Here is a 17,728-nt window from a genome sequence, read left to right as displayed (position 1 = left end):
ATGTTACTTATGTCCAGCCCAGAATTCCTCTTGTGTGCTGTGTATTATGGAAACCGCTTGTCTTTTAGGATGCTGTCCTTGAAGGGTTTTTTTAGTACTGGAAATTGAACTCAGGATCTAGTGCTTGGCAGCTAGGTGCTGTGCCTCTGAGCTTTATCCCCAGCAAGGATGCTATCCTGTATAATTTCTGGTTTTACATCGCCTGTTAGAGTTTGTTGTTTTGTAATCAGTCCATATAAATTTTTTTATTTTAGATTTTAGTACCTTTCAGGTATTGAGTTTTGCCAGTGCCCTTTTGGGTAATTGCTGCCCTACACTCCTTATCAAGAAATGGCTCATGGGTCGCAAGATAGCTCAGTAGAGTAAGCGCCTGCCTGGCAAGCACAGGGTCCTGAGTTCAATCCTGAGCACCACAAAAAAAGAAAGAAAGAAAGAAAGAAAGAAAGAAAGAAAGAAAGAAAGAAAGAAAGAAAGAAAATGGCTCATGATTCTGATATTCAAAGAAATGAACTCAAAACATTAATGTTGAGCTTGATGTCTTTTATACTGCTAACATTGATCTTGTTCAAGTTATTTTAAAATTAAATAGTTCTGGGGCCGATTCAGCACCTGCCTTGAACTTTCATCAGCCTCCTGAGTGCTGGGATTATAGGCATTCACCACCATCGCTGGCCCAGGATTGCAGGCTATAAAGTTACTCTCATTTCAGCAGTTTCCCAAATACCTTCTGCACATGGCCTCTAAGAACATTTTGCAAATGTCCAGAGGTTTGGTGGACTTTTTTTGTCCTTTGAGACAGGGGCTAGTCTTGTAGTCTAGGTTGCAGCAATCCTCATGCCTCAGTCTCCCAGTTGCTGGGATTATGAACATGTGCCACCACACCCGGCCATTCTTGGCCTGTATGCTGCTGAGCATAGTGGTGCAGACCTGTAATCCCAACATTTGGGAAGCTGAGGCAGGATTACTGAGACACACGCACACACACACACACACACACACACACACACACACTGCTTACAAATTGTAGTTTCAGAAAGTCATCTACAACTTGATTTTTTTTCCTGAGTTACAAGAACTCTTTATCATTCTCTGTTCACACACTTTGATCTCAGAACTTCTTACATTCTTAAATTATTGGGGAACCCAAGGAGTTTCTGTTGATGCTACAATATATCCATCTGTGTTTGTTGAATGAGAAAACTGGACAAATCACACTGGCTGTTGGAGCAGTGGGGCTCGTTACATGGCATCTTGATTCTGCAGCACTCCATTGTTCACATGGAGACTGTGGGAAGTAGCTGGCCTCTTAGTGTTGTCATCTTCCCTGGCTCACTACCTGGTGGGGTCTTGGGGACTCCAAGTCTTAAGATCATTGGACCAATTTTGAGAGGAGCTATCTTTGTCCTCCAGCCCCCCCCCCCCCCATTCCCTTCTTGTACTGGGAATCAAACTTAGTACCTGGCACTTTCCAGACAAACACTTGTGCCACTGAACTACATCCCTGGCCCAGCTGTCTTATTTTCTCAAGAGAATTGCCTTATATATGCTATTTGTGGAATGTATATACCCCTTTTCTATGTGTTTAACAAATCTTTGTGGTCCACTGGGTGCTGGATTTTTCATGTTAATCTCAGTGCCTTGGACTATTTCCTAAATCACATCAGTGAAGATGCTGGATGTTTCCTGTGTGTAAGTACTGTAGCAGCATAGGGAGAGTAAAAATAAGGAACCTGATAACAGGGATGTTCCCTATGTGCCTGGTATTGAGATCTTTTGCTTATACTTTGAACGATAATATCTTTGAATTTCTTTTAAAGAAGCCCTGTTATATTTCTCCTGATTCTGTTTAGTTTTATTCTGGATTCTTCTTTCCATTTAATTCATTCAGCATGTCTAAGCTGGTTGGTTGGTTTGCTTGAATTTTTTTTCCTTGAATCTCGTTAAATTAAGGAAAATTACTGAGGTTTTCATTCTTGAAATAACACTTTTTTTTTTTTTAATAAAGTTTTTTTTCTTTTTGGTTCCTCGAATGCCTTCAGGGCACTTTTGTGAAATAACACTTATATCGTTTGCAGATTACTTGAACGAATTTAGGTGCATTTCTGCTCCTCTCTTGTATTTCGAGAGGATGGAGCTTTTGCTTGAGCACATCTTTTGACCAGGCAACGCTCTTTGGGGAGGGTATGGGGATTGGTGCTGGGCGTCAAGTGTAGGCCTTTTTTTTTTTTGGCGGAACTGGGGATTGAACTCAGGCCCTTGCACTTGCCAGAGAAGCGCTTATTTCACTGAGCCAACTTCCTATCCCCAAGTGTAGGCCTTTTGATATGGGAGGCAGACCCTGTCCTAGGAAGCTATAGCCCCCAGCTCCAGCCCCTTTCTTATGCAAAGCAAAATACAGGTATGCACATGTTGGTTGGGGATGTCTTTAACGCTTTTCAAAATTATTTTACTAGCTGTTCCTTGAGCGAGAGCGAGCAGCCCAGTTGGCAGAAAGTAAAACAGATGAGCTGATCAAAGATGCACCCACCACTCAGCATGATAAGAGTGGAGAGTGGCAAGAGACTAGTGGGGAGATACAGTGGGTGTCCACTGAGAAGACCGACAGTGCAGAAGAGAAACACAAGAAGGAAGAGGATGATGAAGAACTTGACCTCAATAAAGGTGTGTGTATTTTGAGTACTGTATTCAGGTTAAGAACAGTGATGTGGTTTGCTTTCTTCTTTAAAACATTTATTTATTTATTTATTTTGTGGAACCAGGGATTGAACTCAGGCCCATGCGTTTGCCAGTCAAGCGCTTATCCTACTGTGCCATCTCCCTGGCCCCAAAACATATTTAATTTATATCTTATAAGCATCTGCATGTTTAGTGTAGATGAAGGGCTTCCCTTAGTTCAGTCCAGAGAAGCTTAGTATCAGTACTGGTTGTGCTTCTCAGGAATAAGTAAGGTGCTAATGTGACATGTTGCTGTTGGGAAAGAGATGACTAGTTAGTCTTTTTTTCCCCTATCTCCTCCCCTTCTTCCTTCATCTGTAAAGAGTACCCACTGGACAATATGGTATTTCTAGCTTTGTGTTTTTGAGATTCTCTTAACAAATACACTTGAAGATGACATAAACTGCAGTGCTAGTCATCAAAGCATAGGTATTCAGAGACCAATACAAGAAATAACCCTTAAGTAGTATCTTTACTAGGCAAGCACTTACTGGATATTGTGCTCTTGTCTGGAATTGATATGTGCTCTACCATTCATACAGATTCTGCAGAATGGTGGTTTATATTTGCCAGTCCTTAAAAGTATGAAATTTGGGTAATGTGTGTATTTTATTTATCTATGTATGTATTTATTTATTTTTAGGAAAATATAATAGTGTTTAATTTCACTTTATTATTATTTTTTTAAAAAGTGAAATGTCTCCTTTTGATGTGACAAAATGGAGTCGAGCACTTCAAGCAAAGATGCAAGCATGCTATCTTTTGTTGAGGGGGATGAGTTTTTAAACTGGTTTTTCCTTATATCAACATCTGCATTATTTGTGGTTCATCTAGGAAATCTGAGTAGACTTCCTAATTTTTGACTCAGTTTTCAACTTCCATTTGTTTGACAATAAATATAATAAGCAAACTTGTGACTTTAAGTAAACTTCCAGTTAGCTCATCTTCAAAAAATAGAGCCCCGTCTCCATATCCTTCCCCCACTAAAGAAAACCCTAATTCTAATCATGATGATCTGAGCAGCAATTTTATCTGTTTCAAAATATCTATAGTAAATATATATTAGCTTTACATATAAGAGGGAAAGATAATTATCCGTAATGTATTTAGCTTCCCCTAGCTAGGAGCCTGTCTGTTGTAATGTCTGACTCCAAGCCATTATCTGTTAGGCTCACCCCTTCCAGATCAAATGCTGTTAGTTATGATATTTGAAGAAATTTCTGTTCCTAAAAACTCAGCTACAGTTTTAATGTCTCCTTTGTTACGATGATATTTGTGGTTGTTTAGCAGTCTTTATTTTTATTTTTATTTTAGCAGTCTTTAAAAAAAATAAAAATTGAGCTACGATTCATGTAGTATATAACTTCCTTTTTAAAGCAAACAATGCAAAAGTTTTTAGTCATAATTTTATAGTGACATAATTGTACACCCATCACTATTACCTAATGCCACACATTTTTCATCAGCCCTAAAGTTGACACATACCCATTAGTAGCCATCCTATTGCCTCCTTTCCCAGGCATTATTCCTCATTCTGTCCCTGGATGTACCTATTTCAGACATTCACATGAAAGGAATCCTAACCTCTTACATGACAGGGTTGTTTCAGTAAGCTACATGCCGTACCATCAGTCAAGACTGCATTCCTTGTTGGTGTGACAGATGATTCCCTTTCATTGTTACCCCACATTAGGAATCCATCTACCTCTTTTTACAGTGCCCTTATTTATGTGCCTGGAGTGCTCCATAATACTCAACTTACTACATCATACTTATCGTTTGTCCATTGGTGAACATTGGAGTTGTTCACTGTTAGAGCTGTCACAAATGCTGATGCTGGGAATGGTTACAGACGAGGTTTTTTTTGTAAATACATATTTTCCCTTGTTTTGGATCTATACTAAGGAGAATTTTAATGAAATGCTGTTTTTAGTGTGGCTGCTCCGTTTCGCATTCCTAGTCAGTAACACATGAGGGTTCACATTTCTCCAAATCCTCAAAATTGCTTTTTTTTTTTTTTTTTTTTTTTTGGTCATCCTAGTGGGTATTAAGTGATACTTGATGGTTTAGTTTAATCTGCGATCCCTTAATTAAGGCTGTGGAAGACCTCCGTGTGCTTACTGGCCTTTTATGTTTGTTCAAATGTACTGCCCATTTTTTAAGTGATTATCTGTCTCTTCTCTGAACATCGGCCTTCCTGCACATGCGATACTACTCTCACTGTGCCTTGCCTCCACATCCTGACCATGTTCTCTGGCCCACAGCCCTGCAGCATGCAGGCAAGCACATGGAGGACTGCATCGTGGCCTCCTACACAGCACTGCTCCTCGGCTGTCTCTGCCAGGAAAGCCCAGTAAGTAAAGTCCAGAGAGAGGCACTCTGTGCCCCTTCTGGTAGCTTTACCCTCACACTTGATTTACTCATCTAGTCCTTTAATTTCCCCCTTTGTATGCTCACTTTGTTACAGAAAGGCTTTTGGTTATGGGGTTGGTCATGCTGTTTTATTTCTTCCCCATAGAAGGAAAGACGTGTAGTATTTTCCTTTAGGTTACTTAGTATTCTGTGTTTTTTTTTTTAACACCCTAGACATCTTTATTTAAATTGGTACCAGGAATTGATCTCACAACCCTGTACTTGTCAGGGTGGCATTATACCACTGAGCTATATCCCTAGCCCTACTGTTTTTTGTTTTTTTTTTTTTGTTGTTGTTCCGAATGCCTTCAGGGCATGATTGGCTGGCTTGAGTTGGGATCGAACCACAGCAACCTGAGCCTGACTGCTTTGTTGAAGCAGCCACTTAAAGAACTGAGCTAAGGGGCAGGCCCCCAACCCCCACTCTGTTTTTAATATGAACTGCAGGATGTAACAAAAACAAGGTTGGTCCATGGTGGTGGAGACTTAGGATTTTCATTAAACTTCTTAGGGTAGATCCTAAGGTGGATAGAGTTTCCTGGGCCTAGGAGGCAGCTCCTATTTGATGAGTGTTTGTTCAGGTGGCTTTGGTTGGAGTGAGGGGAGCTAACACCCACACCCAGTTGGCTCAGTACAGTGGCCAGTGTCGGTACCTTAGTGCCTCTCTGAGGGGCAGTCAGATCATCTGTTCTGCCTTTAAGCTGCAGTCCTTGAACCTGCTATCGTCTTGAACAGGAAAGACTTGTTGGGTCACAAGCTAATAACTGGGTTCCACACAGTTCTATCACACCTAGCTCTGGCAAGGCCCCTCTGGAAGACATTACTCTTCTCCTTGGGGTCCTCCCCATGTCAAGTAGATGTCCCTCTTGGCCAGCTTTGGGCTATGTGCTTTGTCTGAGCCAATATGAGTGGTCGGGATGTTTGTACGTATCTGTGAGGAGCAAGTTGGCACAGCCATGCATAGGTGCAGTGAGCAAGTGTGGAAAGGGAGTGGTTGAGGTGCAGCAGGAGGTGCCAACGCCAATTCCAGGTCAGGGATAGTCTCAGTTCTGCCACTTGACCAAAGCTCTTCTATCTACTTCCTCAGATCAATGTCACCACCGTGCGGGAATACCTGCCAGAAGGAGACTTCTCCATAATGACAGAGATGCTCAAAAAATTCCTAAGTTTTATGAATCTTACTGTAAGTGACTTGACTTTAGTTTATGGGGTTTGAAATGTAGTCAGTACATTGACTGAAGTAATTCTGTGAAGTAATTCTGTGGCTGTCATGACTGGAAGGAAAAAGGGGTTCTCTTTGGTAATGGTTTTGTTTCTTCCAGATAATTATGATACAAGGCAAAGTGTTGATTTTAAAAAGTATATATTTTTAGAGTACTTGCTTTGTAGCATTCAGCTTAGTGACTTCTTTACAAGTTAGACTTTGTTTTTTTTTTTTAGACTTTGATTATAAACCTTGACACTTGGATTGAACATTAACCATGTTTCTTTCCCTTCCCCTCAGTGTGCTGTTGGGACAACAGGCCAGAAGTCCATCTCTAGAGTGATTGAATATTTGGAACACTGCTAGCTGCTTTACCTTTGCTTCAGGTGCTCGGGAATGCTGGAGCTACCCTTACACAAAGAAAAATCATGAAAGGTCCTTGAAGAGAAACCAAGAGCATTCATCAGGATTTTACAACCACCTGATTCTTTGTCACGCATTCTGCATTTTCTCAGTGACAGTTACTGCATCAATCTGCAACTATCAAAAATGAGGGAAAAGGTTCAGGCTATTCACAATCCATGCAGTATTGAAATACACTTCCTGGCAGAGTCTACCCTTGCCCCGTGTCCTCGCTTCACTCAGGCAGGCTCATGGGGCTACTTTGTGCTGCTGTTAGTGCAACTGCTGTGTGTGGAGCCACTGTTGTCGCGCCAGCCAGGGCAGGGCAGCTCAGCAATGAGGTGTCGGAGGTTCTGAGCGCATTCTAGACAGCAGCTTAGTTCCTTTTTCAGGCTCATTGGCTTTTGCTTTTTTGTTGAATGATTCCAATCGTAAATAAAGCTTTTAATAATTTTGTGAATTTTTTCGTTGTTGTTCCCTGAACTACTGTCTATATTTAAAATTAGATGGAATCCAAAGACACAAGGGATTAATAGTATATTTTTTTATTCTTGATTAGGTTTGGGTGTTAAACTATTTTTCTCTTTTGAGACCATGACCATATTCAATATCATACCGTAATGTGTCATAGCTGTAGATGCACAAAACAAATAGCAGTTTGAGGGACTATTCTGTAAGATGATATGCCCTGTTTTAAAGGATTAGCAAAATAGACAAACCCAGGGTAGTTTACACTTAATGCTAGGGAGGCTCTTGAGACAGTGTGAGGTTTTGAGGGAGGATCTCTAGATATATTTTCTGATGTTCAGTACAATAAATGTAAGGAAGCTAAAACACCAATGTGGATTTCACGTTTGCAGATAACGTGTATATTCTTCTGTAGTGACAGGATCAATTGCATAAACGCAAAGCCTTAAAATTGCTGATTTAAAGAAGACTTTTTTTTTTTTCATTCATAAAACAATTGTTTGGAAAACAGTTGTGGAACACACAGAACACTTTTTGTGAACTTAATTTCACAGCATTGCAAGTTTTTCTTGTATTGTTCAGACCACTGGTTACCCTTTTTCCTTTAATTAATCAGACCTGAGGACAGGCCTTCCAGAGATCTTTCATTAATACTTTTAATTACCTTTCAGTAGTGACATCATGTTTTTCCATTGGATTTGTAAAACTTGAAGCCATAAAATATTAGTTTGGTGTGTATTGGGGAAAATAGCTAAAAGTCTAATTTTTACCCATTTAGACTTTGTTATATTTCCTTGTATAAAGTGACAAACCGGGGCTCTTGTATCAGTGCCAGCTGTAATGTTTTTTAATGCAGTGGCTGCCTTCTATTGTCTTCCTATTTTTGATAATGCAGATTGTTGGGAACTCTATAAGGAAGTAACTGATTCCAGGCAAATCGTTTTCTTCTTCCTTCTGCCCTCCTAAACCCTACCCTATCACCTTTTATGAATGCAGTATGCCAGTGTAACATGGGAAAGACTGAGATTGTATTTGCCCTGAATAGAGAAGCTAACTTAGTAAACTTTACAGAGCATATTGGTAAATGATATCTGTAAGATTTAATTAGTTAGATATATTTTGTTTAATTATTTTTAAATACATTGATATTTATTAATCATTGGATTTAGGGAAAAGAACAGATTTTTGGTAAAACTGACTTGTGGCAGATGGTAAGGAATATTACAGAACATTTGGATGAGATCAATCAGGGCGAACTACATTTTTCTGTTACACTGGTAATCATTTGAAAATTGATTTACCTCAGTGTTTAACAGTTTTTGGGTTTTTGTTTTTAAATAGTAACTAATTGTCAAGCACTGATCGAGATGCAGATTTGGGGTGTGGTTGGGGGTGAGGGAGACCCCCACCTTACCAATTGCAGTGCATCTGTGTGTTTTAACCCTGAGAGAATTCTACATTTTAGGGTACTTGAGGCTGACTTGCAAATTAACTAAAATTTTAAAGTAACCTTTTTTCCATTGTAAATATATCTGTAAATACTACCAATTGGAAATTAGAACAGTAGAGTACTTTTCTGAATCCAATCCTATTTTTATTTTATACAGTATTTCTCAGCTGTGATCTTTGGAGCAAAAGCCAACGGCAGGAAAAATAGTTTGTACCAGTTTCATGAAGTATGTCTTTGGGTTTTTGTAAATAATTTTAACTCAAATAAAATTGCTACTTTCAATACACATGTTGTCTTTAACATAAGTCTATTGACCTGTTTGGAAGGAAGTCTCAACCCTGATGTGGCTGATGACCAACATACTGTGTCCTTTAAGCCTACACACGGATAACCAGGTTTTGTTAACTATCTTGCTGTGTACTTCTAAATATTCATCATAATACAATGAAAACATTTTGTAGTTTTTGAGCCCTTCAGTTTCCTTCCTAGTTGGCATCCTCTGTAAGCCGTCTGCACTTAGATAGATACTGATTGATAGAGATTTGTCCTCAGTGAAATATTTCTGAAGTTCAAGGTAAAAATTTTTTTCCACTGTAATTATATTGCTATCTGCTTTCCTCAATCATCTTATTTTAGCTTGAGATATAAATTAATGGTTTCCGTCTGAAGTCCTTAGTGATTTCAGCCTCACATCTAAGTTGAAGGGTTTTCCCAGGAGCTCAAACCTTTGCTCTGGTGCTTGTTCCTGACAGCATACTCTGGGAGTTATCCCTTAGTTGTTCACTCAGCTCAGAAGTGGGCATCTCACCTTGTTCTGTGTTGGGAAGTGCACTCCGAGCCAGCGCATGTTATTGACCTAGGAGGACTTTGTAATGCAGCTTCGATCATCTTACCTGAACTAGATGCTTAGAAGAATTAACTGCATGTAGAATGGAGAGGAATGAAATGAAGCATTTGAACAAATACTGTTGGTTGCTTTGGCCAAATCTTTTCCTGCCAACTGGTAGAATGTGCTCCAGGATTCAGACTGCTATGTAATGGCTTAAGGAGAAATAAAAAAAAAAAATATGTGCAGGCTGGGGAGATGGTTTAGTGGCCTAAGTGCCTGCCCAGCAAGCACAAGAACCCAAGTTTGATCCCTGATACCGCATGCCATGCTAGCCACTGAAACCAGGTATGGTGGCACACATCTGTAATCCCAGCACTGGTGAAGCTGAGACAGGATTATTGCAAGTCCACTTCCTACTTCCTATGTAGGAAGACCCTGTACCAAATAAGATTTTTTTTTTTTAATTTTTAAAAAGGATTTAAAAATTATCTGCATACTAACAAAATTTTAATTAGCTATAAGACCCTATGTATGTTTCCAAGTGACTGAGTGATTAGTGAAGATAGCCCCAGAGGAATCAGAAAATACTTGGATCCACAGGACATTTAGAACACAGTACATTGAATGCATTAAAAGCAGTGCTTAGAATTTGAAAGGAAACCATTGATTTATATCTGAAGCTGAAATGATTAAGGAAAGCACATAGCAATGTAAATAACAGTGGAAAAAAAATTTTGTCTTGGACTTTAGAAATATATCATTGAGGACAAAGCAAGCAGTGGGCTAAAAATGTTTATACAGAGTGAAGGGAGGATGAGGAAACCAGTATAAAAATGTAAGTGGCTCAATGTTCAACACTTCAAAATTACTGTTTATACCTAAGGGAATTTTAAAAGTGAAGTCTTACCCCAAAACTGTTTACGTAGATTGAAAAAAATACTGAAGTAATTTGAATTAAAAGAGCTAAGTTATCTGCAAAATCTTTGGGGACTTGCTTTTAGCAGGTAAGCCTATTTACAAGGCTTTCTTCCTCTTATAACATGGTTCTGTTTTTTTTTTTTTTAATTTTTTTTTTTTTTTTTTTTTGTGTGTGTGTGTGGCCAGCTCAGCCCACCGGGGGGCGGGGCTGGCTGGCATGTGGTGCTGGGGGATTGAACCGTGGTCCCTTTGCGCTTGTTCTAAGTAGGTGCTTTAGACCACTGAGCCATCTCACCAGCCCCCATGGTTCTGTTTTAAGAGAATGGTTAACACATTCTTGTAGAGTTAGTCTGTAAGGCCTCAGTGCTCCTACAGGGACTACAGGTGGACCTACTTCCACCAGAGCACTATTTATATGGACCTTAAATGGAATGCATGACTGTTAAATCATTTTATACCACTATTTACATGTCAAAGATTACCACCTTAGGCCAGGGGAGATAGCACAGTAGAATAAGCACTTACCTGGCAAGTGCAGGGTCCTGAGTTCAATCCCTGGTTCCACAAAAAAAAAAGGGCAAAGATTACCACCTTTACCCATCCCAAATTAAAAACACCAAACTGCTACCAAATTTACTATGGTTTTCAGTGCTTTGGGGACTTGTTAATGTAAATAAGTACCCTACATTTACTAATTTTTTGAGTAACTGCACAAATATAGCATTCTCCTTGGAATTGAAACCTTGCTTAAAATTACTCTTCTCGTTTTCAAGAGTACCTTGTAGGGCCAGCTGCTTCTCTTGGAGGGATTGCTTTTGGACTGAACATTCTGGCTGAATTGCATCACCATAAAGTTCTTTTTTTTTTTTTCTTTATTTGTTGAACTGGAAAATTGAATCATTTTGGTTTCTTCCTCACAAATTCCTTTTGATCTGTCTTTCTAGCCATTACAGTTGCTAGGTGTGTCTCTTTGTCAGACTTGGGGTTTTTATGAAGGCGTTCCATGTCACAAAGAGATAGTAATTCACCCCTGGGCTTCTCCATCACTGTCTATTTCAGTGCATTTACTCTTTGGGGTTTTCCCTGGGACAGCAGCGAGCTCTTTCCTCATTTGGGCCATATGGATTTTCTAGAAGTCCTCTTGAGTCAAGACTGGACTGTTGCTGACTGCTGAGGCCTTGGCCTGCCTCTCCATGGCCATGGCTGCTTAGCTTCTGAGATCTCTTGCAGTTCTTCCTTAAAAGAGTGGTGTACATGAACCCATTCACCATCAGCCACCTCCACTAAATGTACTTTCCCACCCATCTTCATTTTCAACGTTCTCTTCTCAATTTCTAGAACTTCTGCTTATGGAATGTAATCTTTAGCATCTAATTCATATTGTACTTTTGCTTCTACAGAAGCTTCTCTAGGTTTATCCCAGAATTTCTTCTGTAACATCTGAAGATTCAGCATCTGAAAGAGGTAGATCAAATAGCTGACATTTCACTCTTTGTGCATCTTATACTGAGCCAGGTCTTGGAGAAATTTCTTAGTCATGGCTACAAGATATCAACCTGTTACCTACTTTATAGCATTGATAACCTCCTGTCAGGACTTCCCCAGAGTTCTTGTCAGTCAAAATTGTTGGTCACAGTCATGAGCAGTGATTGAATGATCTCCAGAGATACAAAGTGATGAGAGGCTAGAGCAGCAAACAGAAGGGTCTTTGTTACTTCTGTCTGGTGGGGCTGCAGAAACCTTTGGAGAAAGGAATAGAAATTGAGCAAATGCTCTTAGGTTCCCACTAATCTGGAGATGAAGTTCGTAAGTATCTTCCCTTCAAACCTCTCCTTAGAGTTTTTTTGCTGCTTGAGTATTTATGCAAAATCTTGGGAGTCATGGATCAAGTGAAGAGCTGAAAAGTTAAACACCTCGGGTTTTTTCTTTTGTTCCTTGAACACTATTGCCTTTTCCAACTTATTTTTGGAGCTCTTTTTTCCTGTGGCATAATGAATGAGCAGGTGTCTTGCTGTGGGTCTTTCATCAGATTTGGAGTTGCTATCTTTTTCCTCTTCATTTTTCCCAAGGAAAACCATCAGAACAGTAACAACTATCTTGGTGACCTTGGAGAAGCAGACAGTGATAACATTGATGGTTTGGGCACCATTCTAGATGTTCCTTAAGTAGAGCTCAGTCATCACATCCAAAGACATCTTGGCTGCAGTTGTGTCACTGTCTCTCAGCATGGTATAGTACTATGTTCACATTATTGCTCTTGTGTTTTCCACTTACATTATTAATATCAGTCACAGTATGTGTGTATGAAATTTTTGCAGAAGCTTGTTATAGCAACATAAAAGTTTGAAGAACAGCTCCAGCAGACTTGATGGACTGATGAGATTCTTCTCAGAAAGATCAAAGCTTTACAAAATGTCATTCAAAGATCTGGATCTAAGTGTAATTGTGGGAGAGAAGATCTTTGAGCTCTTGGGAAGGTCACTTAGATGTTTTAGATAGCAGTGATGAATCTGTTCCACAAACATCACCAGCTTTGCCAGTTCTTTGCTGGGTTCATTTGGTTGTAACTTAATCTCCACATTGGATTGGTAGTGATCATACTGCTGGAGAAACTCCTTGATGTAGGCCAGCAGTTCCTGCTTGATCAGATACTGTGCCTGTGGCAGGTTGGTGGGCTGGCTCCTTGAGGAGTACTAGAAAAACTTGCAGCCAGCTGTAGCTCCTGAGCCTGGCTGTCAGCAGCCTACAGTAGAAACTACCAAAGTCACATGTTGGTTCTTTGAATAATCAAGAGAGAAATTGCTAATGTCAAAAATTAAAATGGGGGCTGCAGAGATGCGTCAGTAGAATAAGCATTTGCCTGGCAAGTGCAAGCGCCGGAGTTCAATCCCTGGTACCATAAATAAATAAAATAAATAAATAAATAAATAATAAAATGAAGTACTAGTATAGTAACAGGTCCTGCAGACATTAAAAGGGTGATAATATGACTAAAGCAATTTAATATAAATAAAAAGTACCTTGAAATTATAAGAAATTTGAACCTTGATTAGCCAGCCCTGTCTTAAAAATAAAAATCAATTGCGTTTGTACTTTAAAATCTTCTACAAATAAAAGGTCTTGTACATTGTATAGAACATTTTGGCATAAGTTTATACTAATCTTAGGGCAATTTAGCTGAAGAGAGAGTACTATTTCCAGTCAATACGTGAAGCTATATATATTGCCACTACAAAAGGCACAGGTATCCCAAGGGGGGGCTATGGGGCAGTATTTTATAAATGCAGATTCAAAATAATAATATTAGGAAATCAATGTGAAAAGAATAGTACATCACAACAATGGTTTATCAGAGTACAAGATTGGTTTAACACTCAAAATCAGGATAATTGAATAAGCCTGTAATGGTAGCACTGGAGAGGCTAAGACAGGACAGTTCATGAGTTTGAGACCAGTTTGGGCTATATAGGGACACTGTGTTTCAAAAACAAAAAGCTCCAGTATATTTAACTTTGTAACAAAAGAAACTATACAATCAATGACGACCCTGGAAAGAGACCTACCCTTATATCTGGTCTCATTGACAGGAAACAGTGTTGAAATGCTTGTTGATTTGTTGGTTTGTTTTTTGAGATGGTTTCTTGTGTAGTTTAGGATGGCCATAAACTCTTACGGAACCCAGCCTGGCCTTGAACTCAGTTATCCTCCTGCATCAACTTCTCAATTACAAGATTGCACCACATGCGCAGTATGTTCAAATGTATTTGAAATAAATAGTTCTGAAACAGGTGGATGCCCATATGAAATATATTCCTACCTCACGCCAAACAAAAAGGAACTCCAGATAATCAATATAAACATAAAAGGTAAAATGAGGCTTTTAGAAAAAAAAAAAAAGAAAAGAACTTAATGAATTGGTATATGGTGACTGGAGAAGACTTTAGATAGAATAGAACAAATAACTGCTCAGTGTGGTGGTGCACATCTATAATCCCAGCACTTAGGGCGCTGAGGCAGGGAGAGAGTTGTGAGTTTGTCTCCAGGATATTGTATTCAGAGAAATGCAACTCACTGTTTTAAAAATTCAATTTTTTTTTTTTTTTTTTTTTTTTTTGAACGGGGGATTGAACTCAGGCCCTTGAGCTTGCCAGGGAAGCGCTTATTCCACTGAGCCATCTCCCCAGCCCCAAAAATTCAATTTTAGAATGGGTAAAAATCTTGTATACTTCACAAAGAGTGAATAATGAAAATGAGAAAGTACTCATAACAGACACCATAGATGGGAGTCCGAGTTAGGCGATACTACAATACATGTGCTAGAGTGACTAGCTCAACATTTGACACAAACAAGCAACTGGGACTCTGTAGGATTTTGCAATTCCTAACACCATTTTGGAAAAGCTTTGGCAACTCTGTGAAGTTAAATATCAACCTGTCCTTAAAACCAGTATTTCCACTTTGTGCAGGACAAAAAAAAACATTCAACAGAAAACTTGTGGATATGTTCATAATCATTTTATTAACAACGGCTAAACACTGCAAACAAAGCAAATGCTGGTTAATGGATAAACAAATTGGCAATTGTGGTGAACAGCTTGTGGTAAATATTCCTGCCCTGGAATACTACTAGGAATAAAGGAATAAATTATTTCAACCAATAATGTGGGTAATTCCATGTTTATAATTCTGAGTGGAAGAAGTAATTAAATAACAGAGGAATTAATTTATACAAGCTCCCAGGACAGGCAAAACTGTTTTAAGTATTCACAACTATTTATTTAGAGGACAATACAAATACAGGAAAAAAACTTAGTTGTAGAAATGTGACACACATCTTGGTAACTCATGGGAAAATACGTTTTTGGGTCTGGGGCAGAGTGGCAAATGCTTGTCCCTGAGCTACAACTCCAATCCCTAGAACAAAATGATCAACAGAGAGAAATGATTGACTTTAAATGCTTAGGGAATATTTCAGAGCAGAAGGGCTGGGGACGTGGCCTCTCAGTGAATGCTTGCCTTGCAAGTGTCAGGCCCTGGAATTAATCCTCAGAACTCCACACCCCAGTAAAAGCAAATCCAAATCAGAATGAATAGAAATGCCACAGTATACACTCTCTTTTTTCTTCTGAGTCAGGGTCTTGCCATGTCGTTCAGGTTGACCTCGAACTCAGTGATCTTCCTACCTCAGCTTCCTGAGTGCTGGGATGCCAGACAGGAACCATGTCTGGCTCACAATCCCCATTTCAAAGATGGAATAAAGGTAATTAAATAAACCATTAATAAATAAGATAATAAAATATTTTAGGGCCACAGAGTCAGCTTAGCAGTCTAAGCACCTGCCTGGCAAGTGCGAGGACCTGGGTTTGATCCCGGGTACTGGATGCTGTTCTGACCCCACCCCGGGCATGCCATGCTGGCCACCAAGACAGAGTGTGGTGGTACATGCTTGTAATCCCAGTGCTGAGGAGGCTGAGACAAGAGGATCACTATGAGTCCAAGCTGCATAATGAAACCCTGTACCAAATGCATTAAAAAAATTTAAAATTTGTCCCAAAATTGAATTTTGAAACATCTTACTAAACTTTAGAGGAAAAAAAATTAAAAAAACCTTTAGAGATAGTAACAAGAAAGAAGTAAAAGAGAGGTTACAAAATTAAGTTTAAATGTCAAAATATAAGCAAAGCAACATTGGATATTAAGATATTATTCACTAAATAAATATAGGAAAATTGATAATTTGAAGTGAATAAGTTCCTAGGCAAATATAGTAAAAACTCCAAATCCATATATAATTTGTCAGAAATAAAACGTTTAGCAACATGACTAAATGAAACAACAAAAGATGAGCCATCTTGCTAAAACACTTGAAATATTGAAAGAAATTAATTTTTGTGATGCGGAGAATCCAACCAAGACCTTTCCCAGCCCCTGAAAGAAAAATAATTTTAAAAATGCACCAAAAGGTTAGCATGGTAACACAGGTCTACAGTCCCTGCAGTCAGATGCTGAGGCAGGAGGATCACAAGTTGCAGCTCAGTCTGTGTGACTTAAAAACACCCTGTCTGAAAAGCAAAAACCAAACCAAAACAAAACAAACAAAAAAATAATAAAATGCTACTTCCTGCTGGGTACACACACACACACACGTGGCAAGATGCTGAAGACTCAGGTTATGAGAGAGACTGAGGCAGGAGTTGAAGCCAGCCTGGATAATTCAGACCCTGTCTCAAAAAAAAATCATCAAGGGGCTGGGGAGATGGCTCAGTGGAATAAGTGCTTTCCTGGCAAGCGCAAGAGCCCGAGTTCAATCCCTGGTTCCACCAAAAAAACAAAAAACAAAAAAAAAAAAAAAACAAACCACCAACATAGTCATATATAGCCTAGGCAGGTAAGAATAACAACACCGGTCTTACCAAGGGTTAGTAAGGGCGTGAAGTGGCTACAACTTCTCTTCTGTCTTTTTGAAAAAAAGTGGGATTGTGCTACCTAGGCTGGCCTCTCAGGCAACCCTGGCCCAGCTTCCGTGTAGCTGGGACAAGTGAGCCTGGAACGCATTTGTTTTTGAATTGAATTGGAGTGTCCCCGTACAGCAGGTGAATGGGTAACATGTGTCTGTGCAATGGCCCGTGTTCTGGAGTGTTTGTGTTTTTCCATGTTTTGGTGTTTTGAGACAGAGTCTCACTGTGTAGATCTGTGTGGCTGTGAATGTAGGATACTTCTGCCTTAGTGCTGGAATTACACACACACGCCAGCTCTCTTTTCCCACATTTTAAGGAAGATACAGTAGTTATCTTACACAAACTTTTTAAGAAACAGCAAAAGAGGAAACCCTTGCCAACCCAGTTGATGAGGCCAGCATGTGCCTGATGCCAACCTGACAAGAACATTCCTTGGAGGCAAGTGAATGGCTTGGCCTAGGCTGGTGTGAAATGGTAGATGAAACATTAGCCAGTCACTCCCAGCAAAGTAGGAAAGTACAAGTCTCTCGGAACCAAGATGTGTTTCTCTAGGCACAAGAACTCTATGGGTTATGCCCAAAAGCCTCGAGACATGTGGCTTGCCCCAGCCTGCTTTTGGGCTCCGTCTCTTCCCAGGACCTCATCCACTCTCACAGCTTGGAGCACTGCCTGCTTCTTGGTGCTCCAAGCCTTCACCTCCCCCTAAGATTCCCCTAAATGGCCACATGCATCTGCCTTGTTGTAGAGAGCCCATGCCGCGAATCGTGGCTTCAGAACCAAAACTCCTAGGGACCATTGGGTGAGGCCTGCTGCAGCCCTTGAAGCCTGCGCTAGATTACCCCTCCCACCGAGTGTGCCAAGATGGCGATCAT

At 39.7% G+C, this 17,728-nt stretch overlaps 1 protein-coding gene and 1 pseudogene across 3 annotated transcripts in view; one reads left to right on the top strand and one right to left on the bottom strand.

Annotated features, from left to right (window-relative positions):
* The window catches only part of Wapl (WAPL cohesin release factor), a 90,931-nt gene extending 81,994 nt beyond the window's left edge, over positions 1-8,937 (top strand). The window contains exons 16-19 of one of the 3 annotated variants that reach the window (XM_023701272.1): positions 2,454-2,661; positions 4,980-5,068; positions 6,215-6,310; positions 6,632-8,937. In XM_023701272.1, the coding sequence (XP_023557040.1) occupies positions 2,454-2,661; positions 4,980-5,068; positions 6,215-6,310; positions 6,632-6,697 (459 nt within the window). In that variant the 3' untranslated portion in view covers positions 6,698-8,937. The remainder of the gene's footprint in view (positions 1-2,453; positions 2,662-4,979; positions 5,069-6,214; positions 6,311-6,631) is intronic. The other 2 variants (XM_012516913.2, XM_023701273.1) reach the window with 2 other exon arrangements.
* Positions 6,861-17,728, bottom strand: part of LOC101586304 — a 39,228-nt pseudogene continuing 28,360 nt past the window's right edge.

Source organism: Octodon degus, unplaced genomic scaffold (assembly GCF_000260255.1).
Source record: "Octodon degus isolate 3935 unplaced genomic scaffold, OctDeg1.0 scaffold00132, whole genome shotgun sequence".
Taxonomy (NCBI): domain Eukaryota; kingdom Metazoa; phylum Chordata; class Mammalia; order Rodentia; family Octodontidae; genus Octodon; species Octodon degus.
The sequence above is the reverse complement of the archived record's forward strand: the minus strand, read 5'-3'. Positions and strand labels throughout refer to the sequence as shown.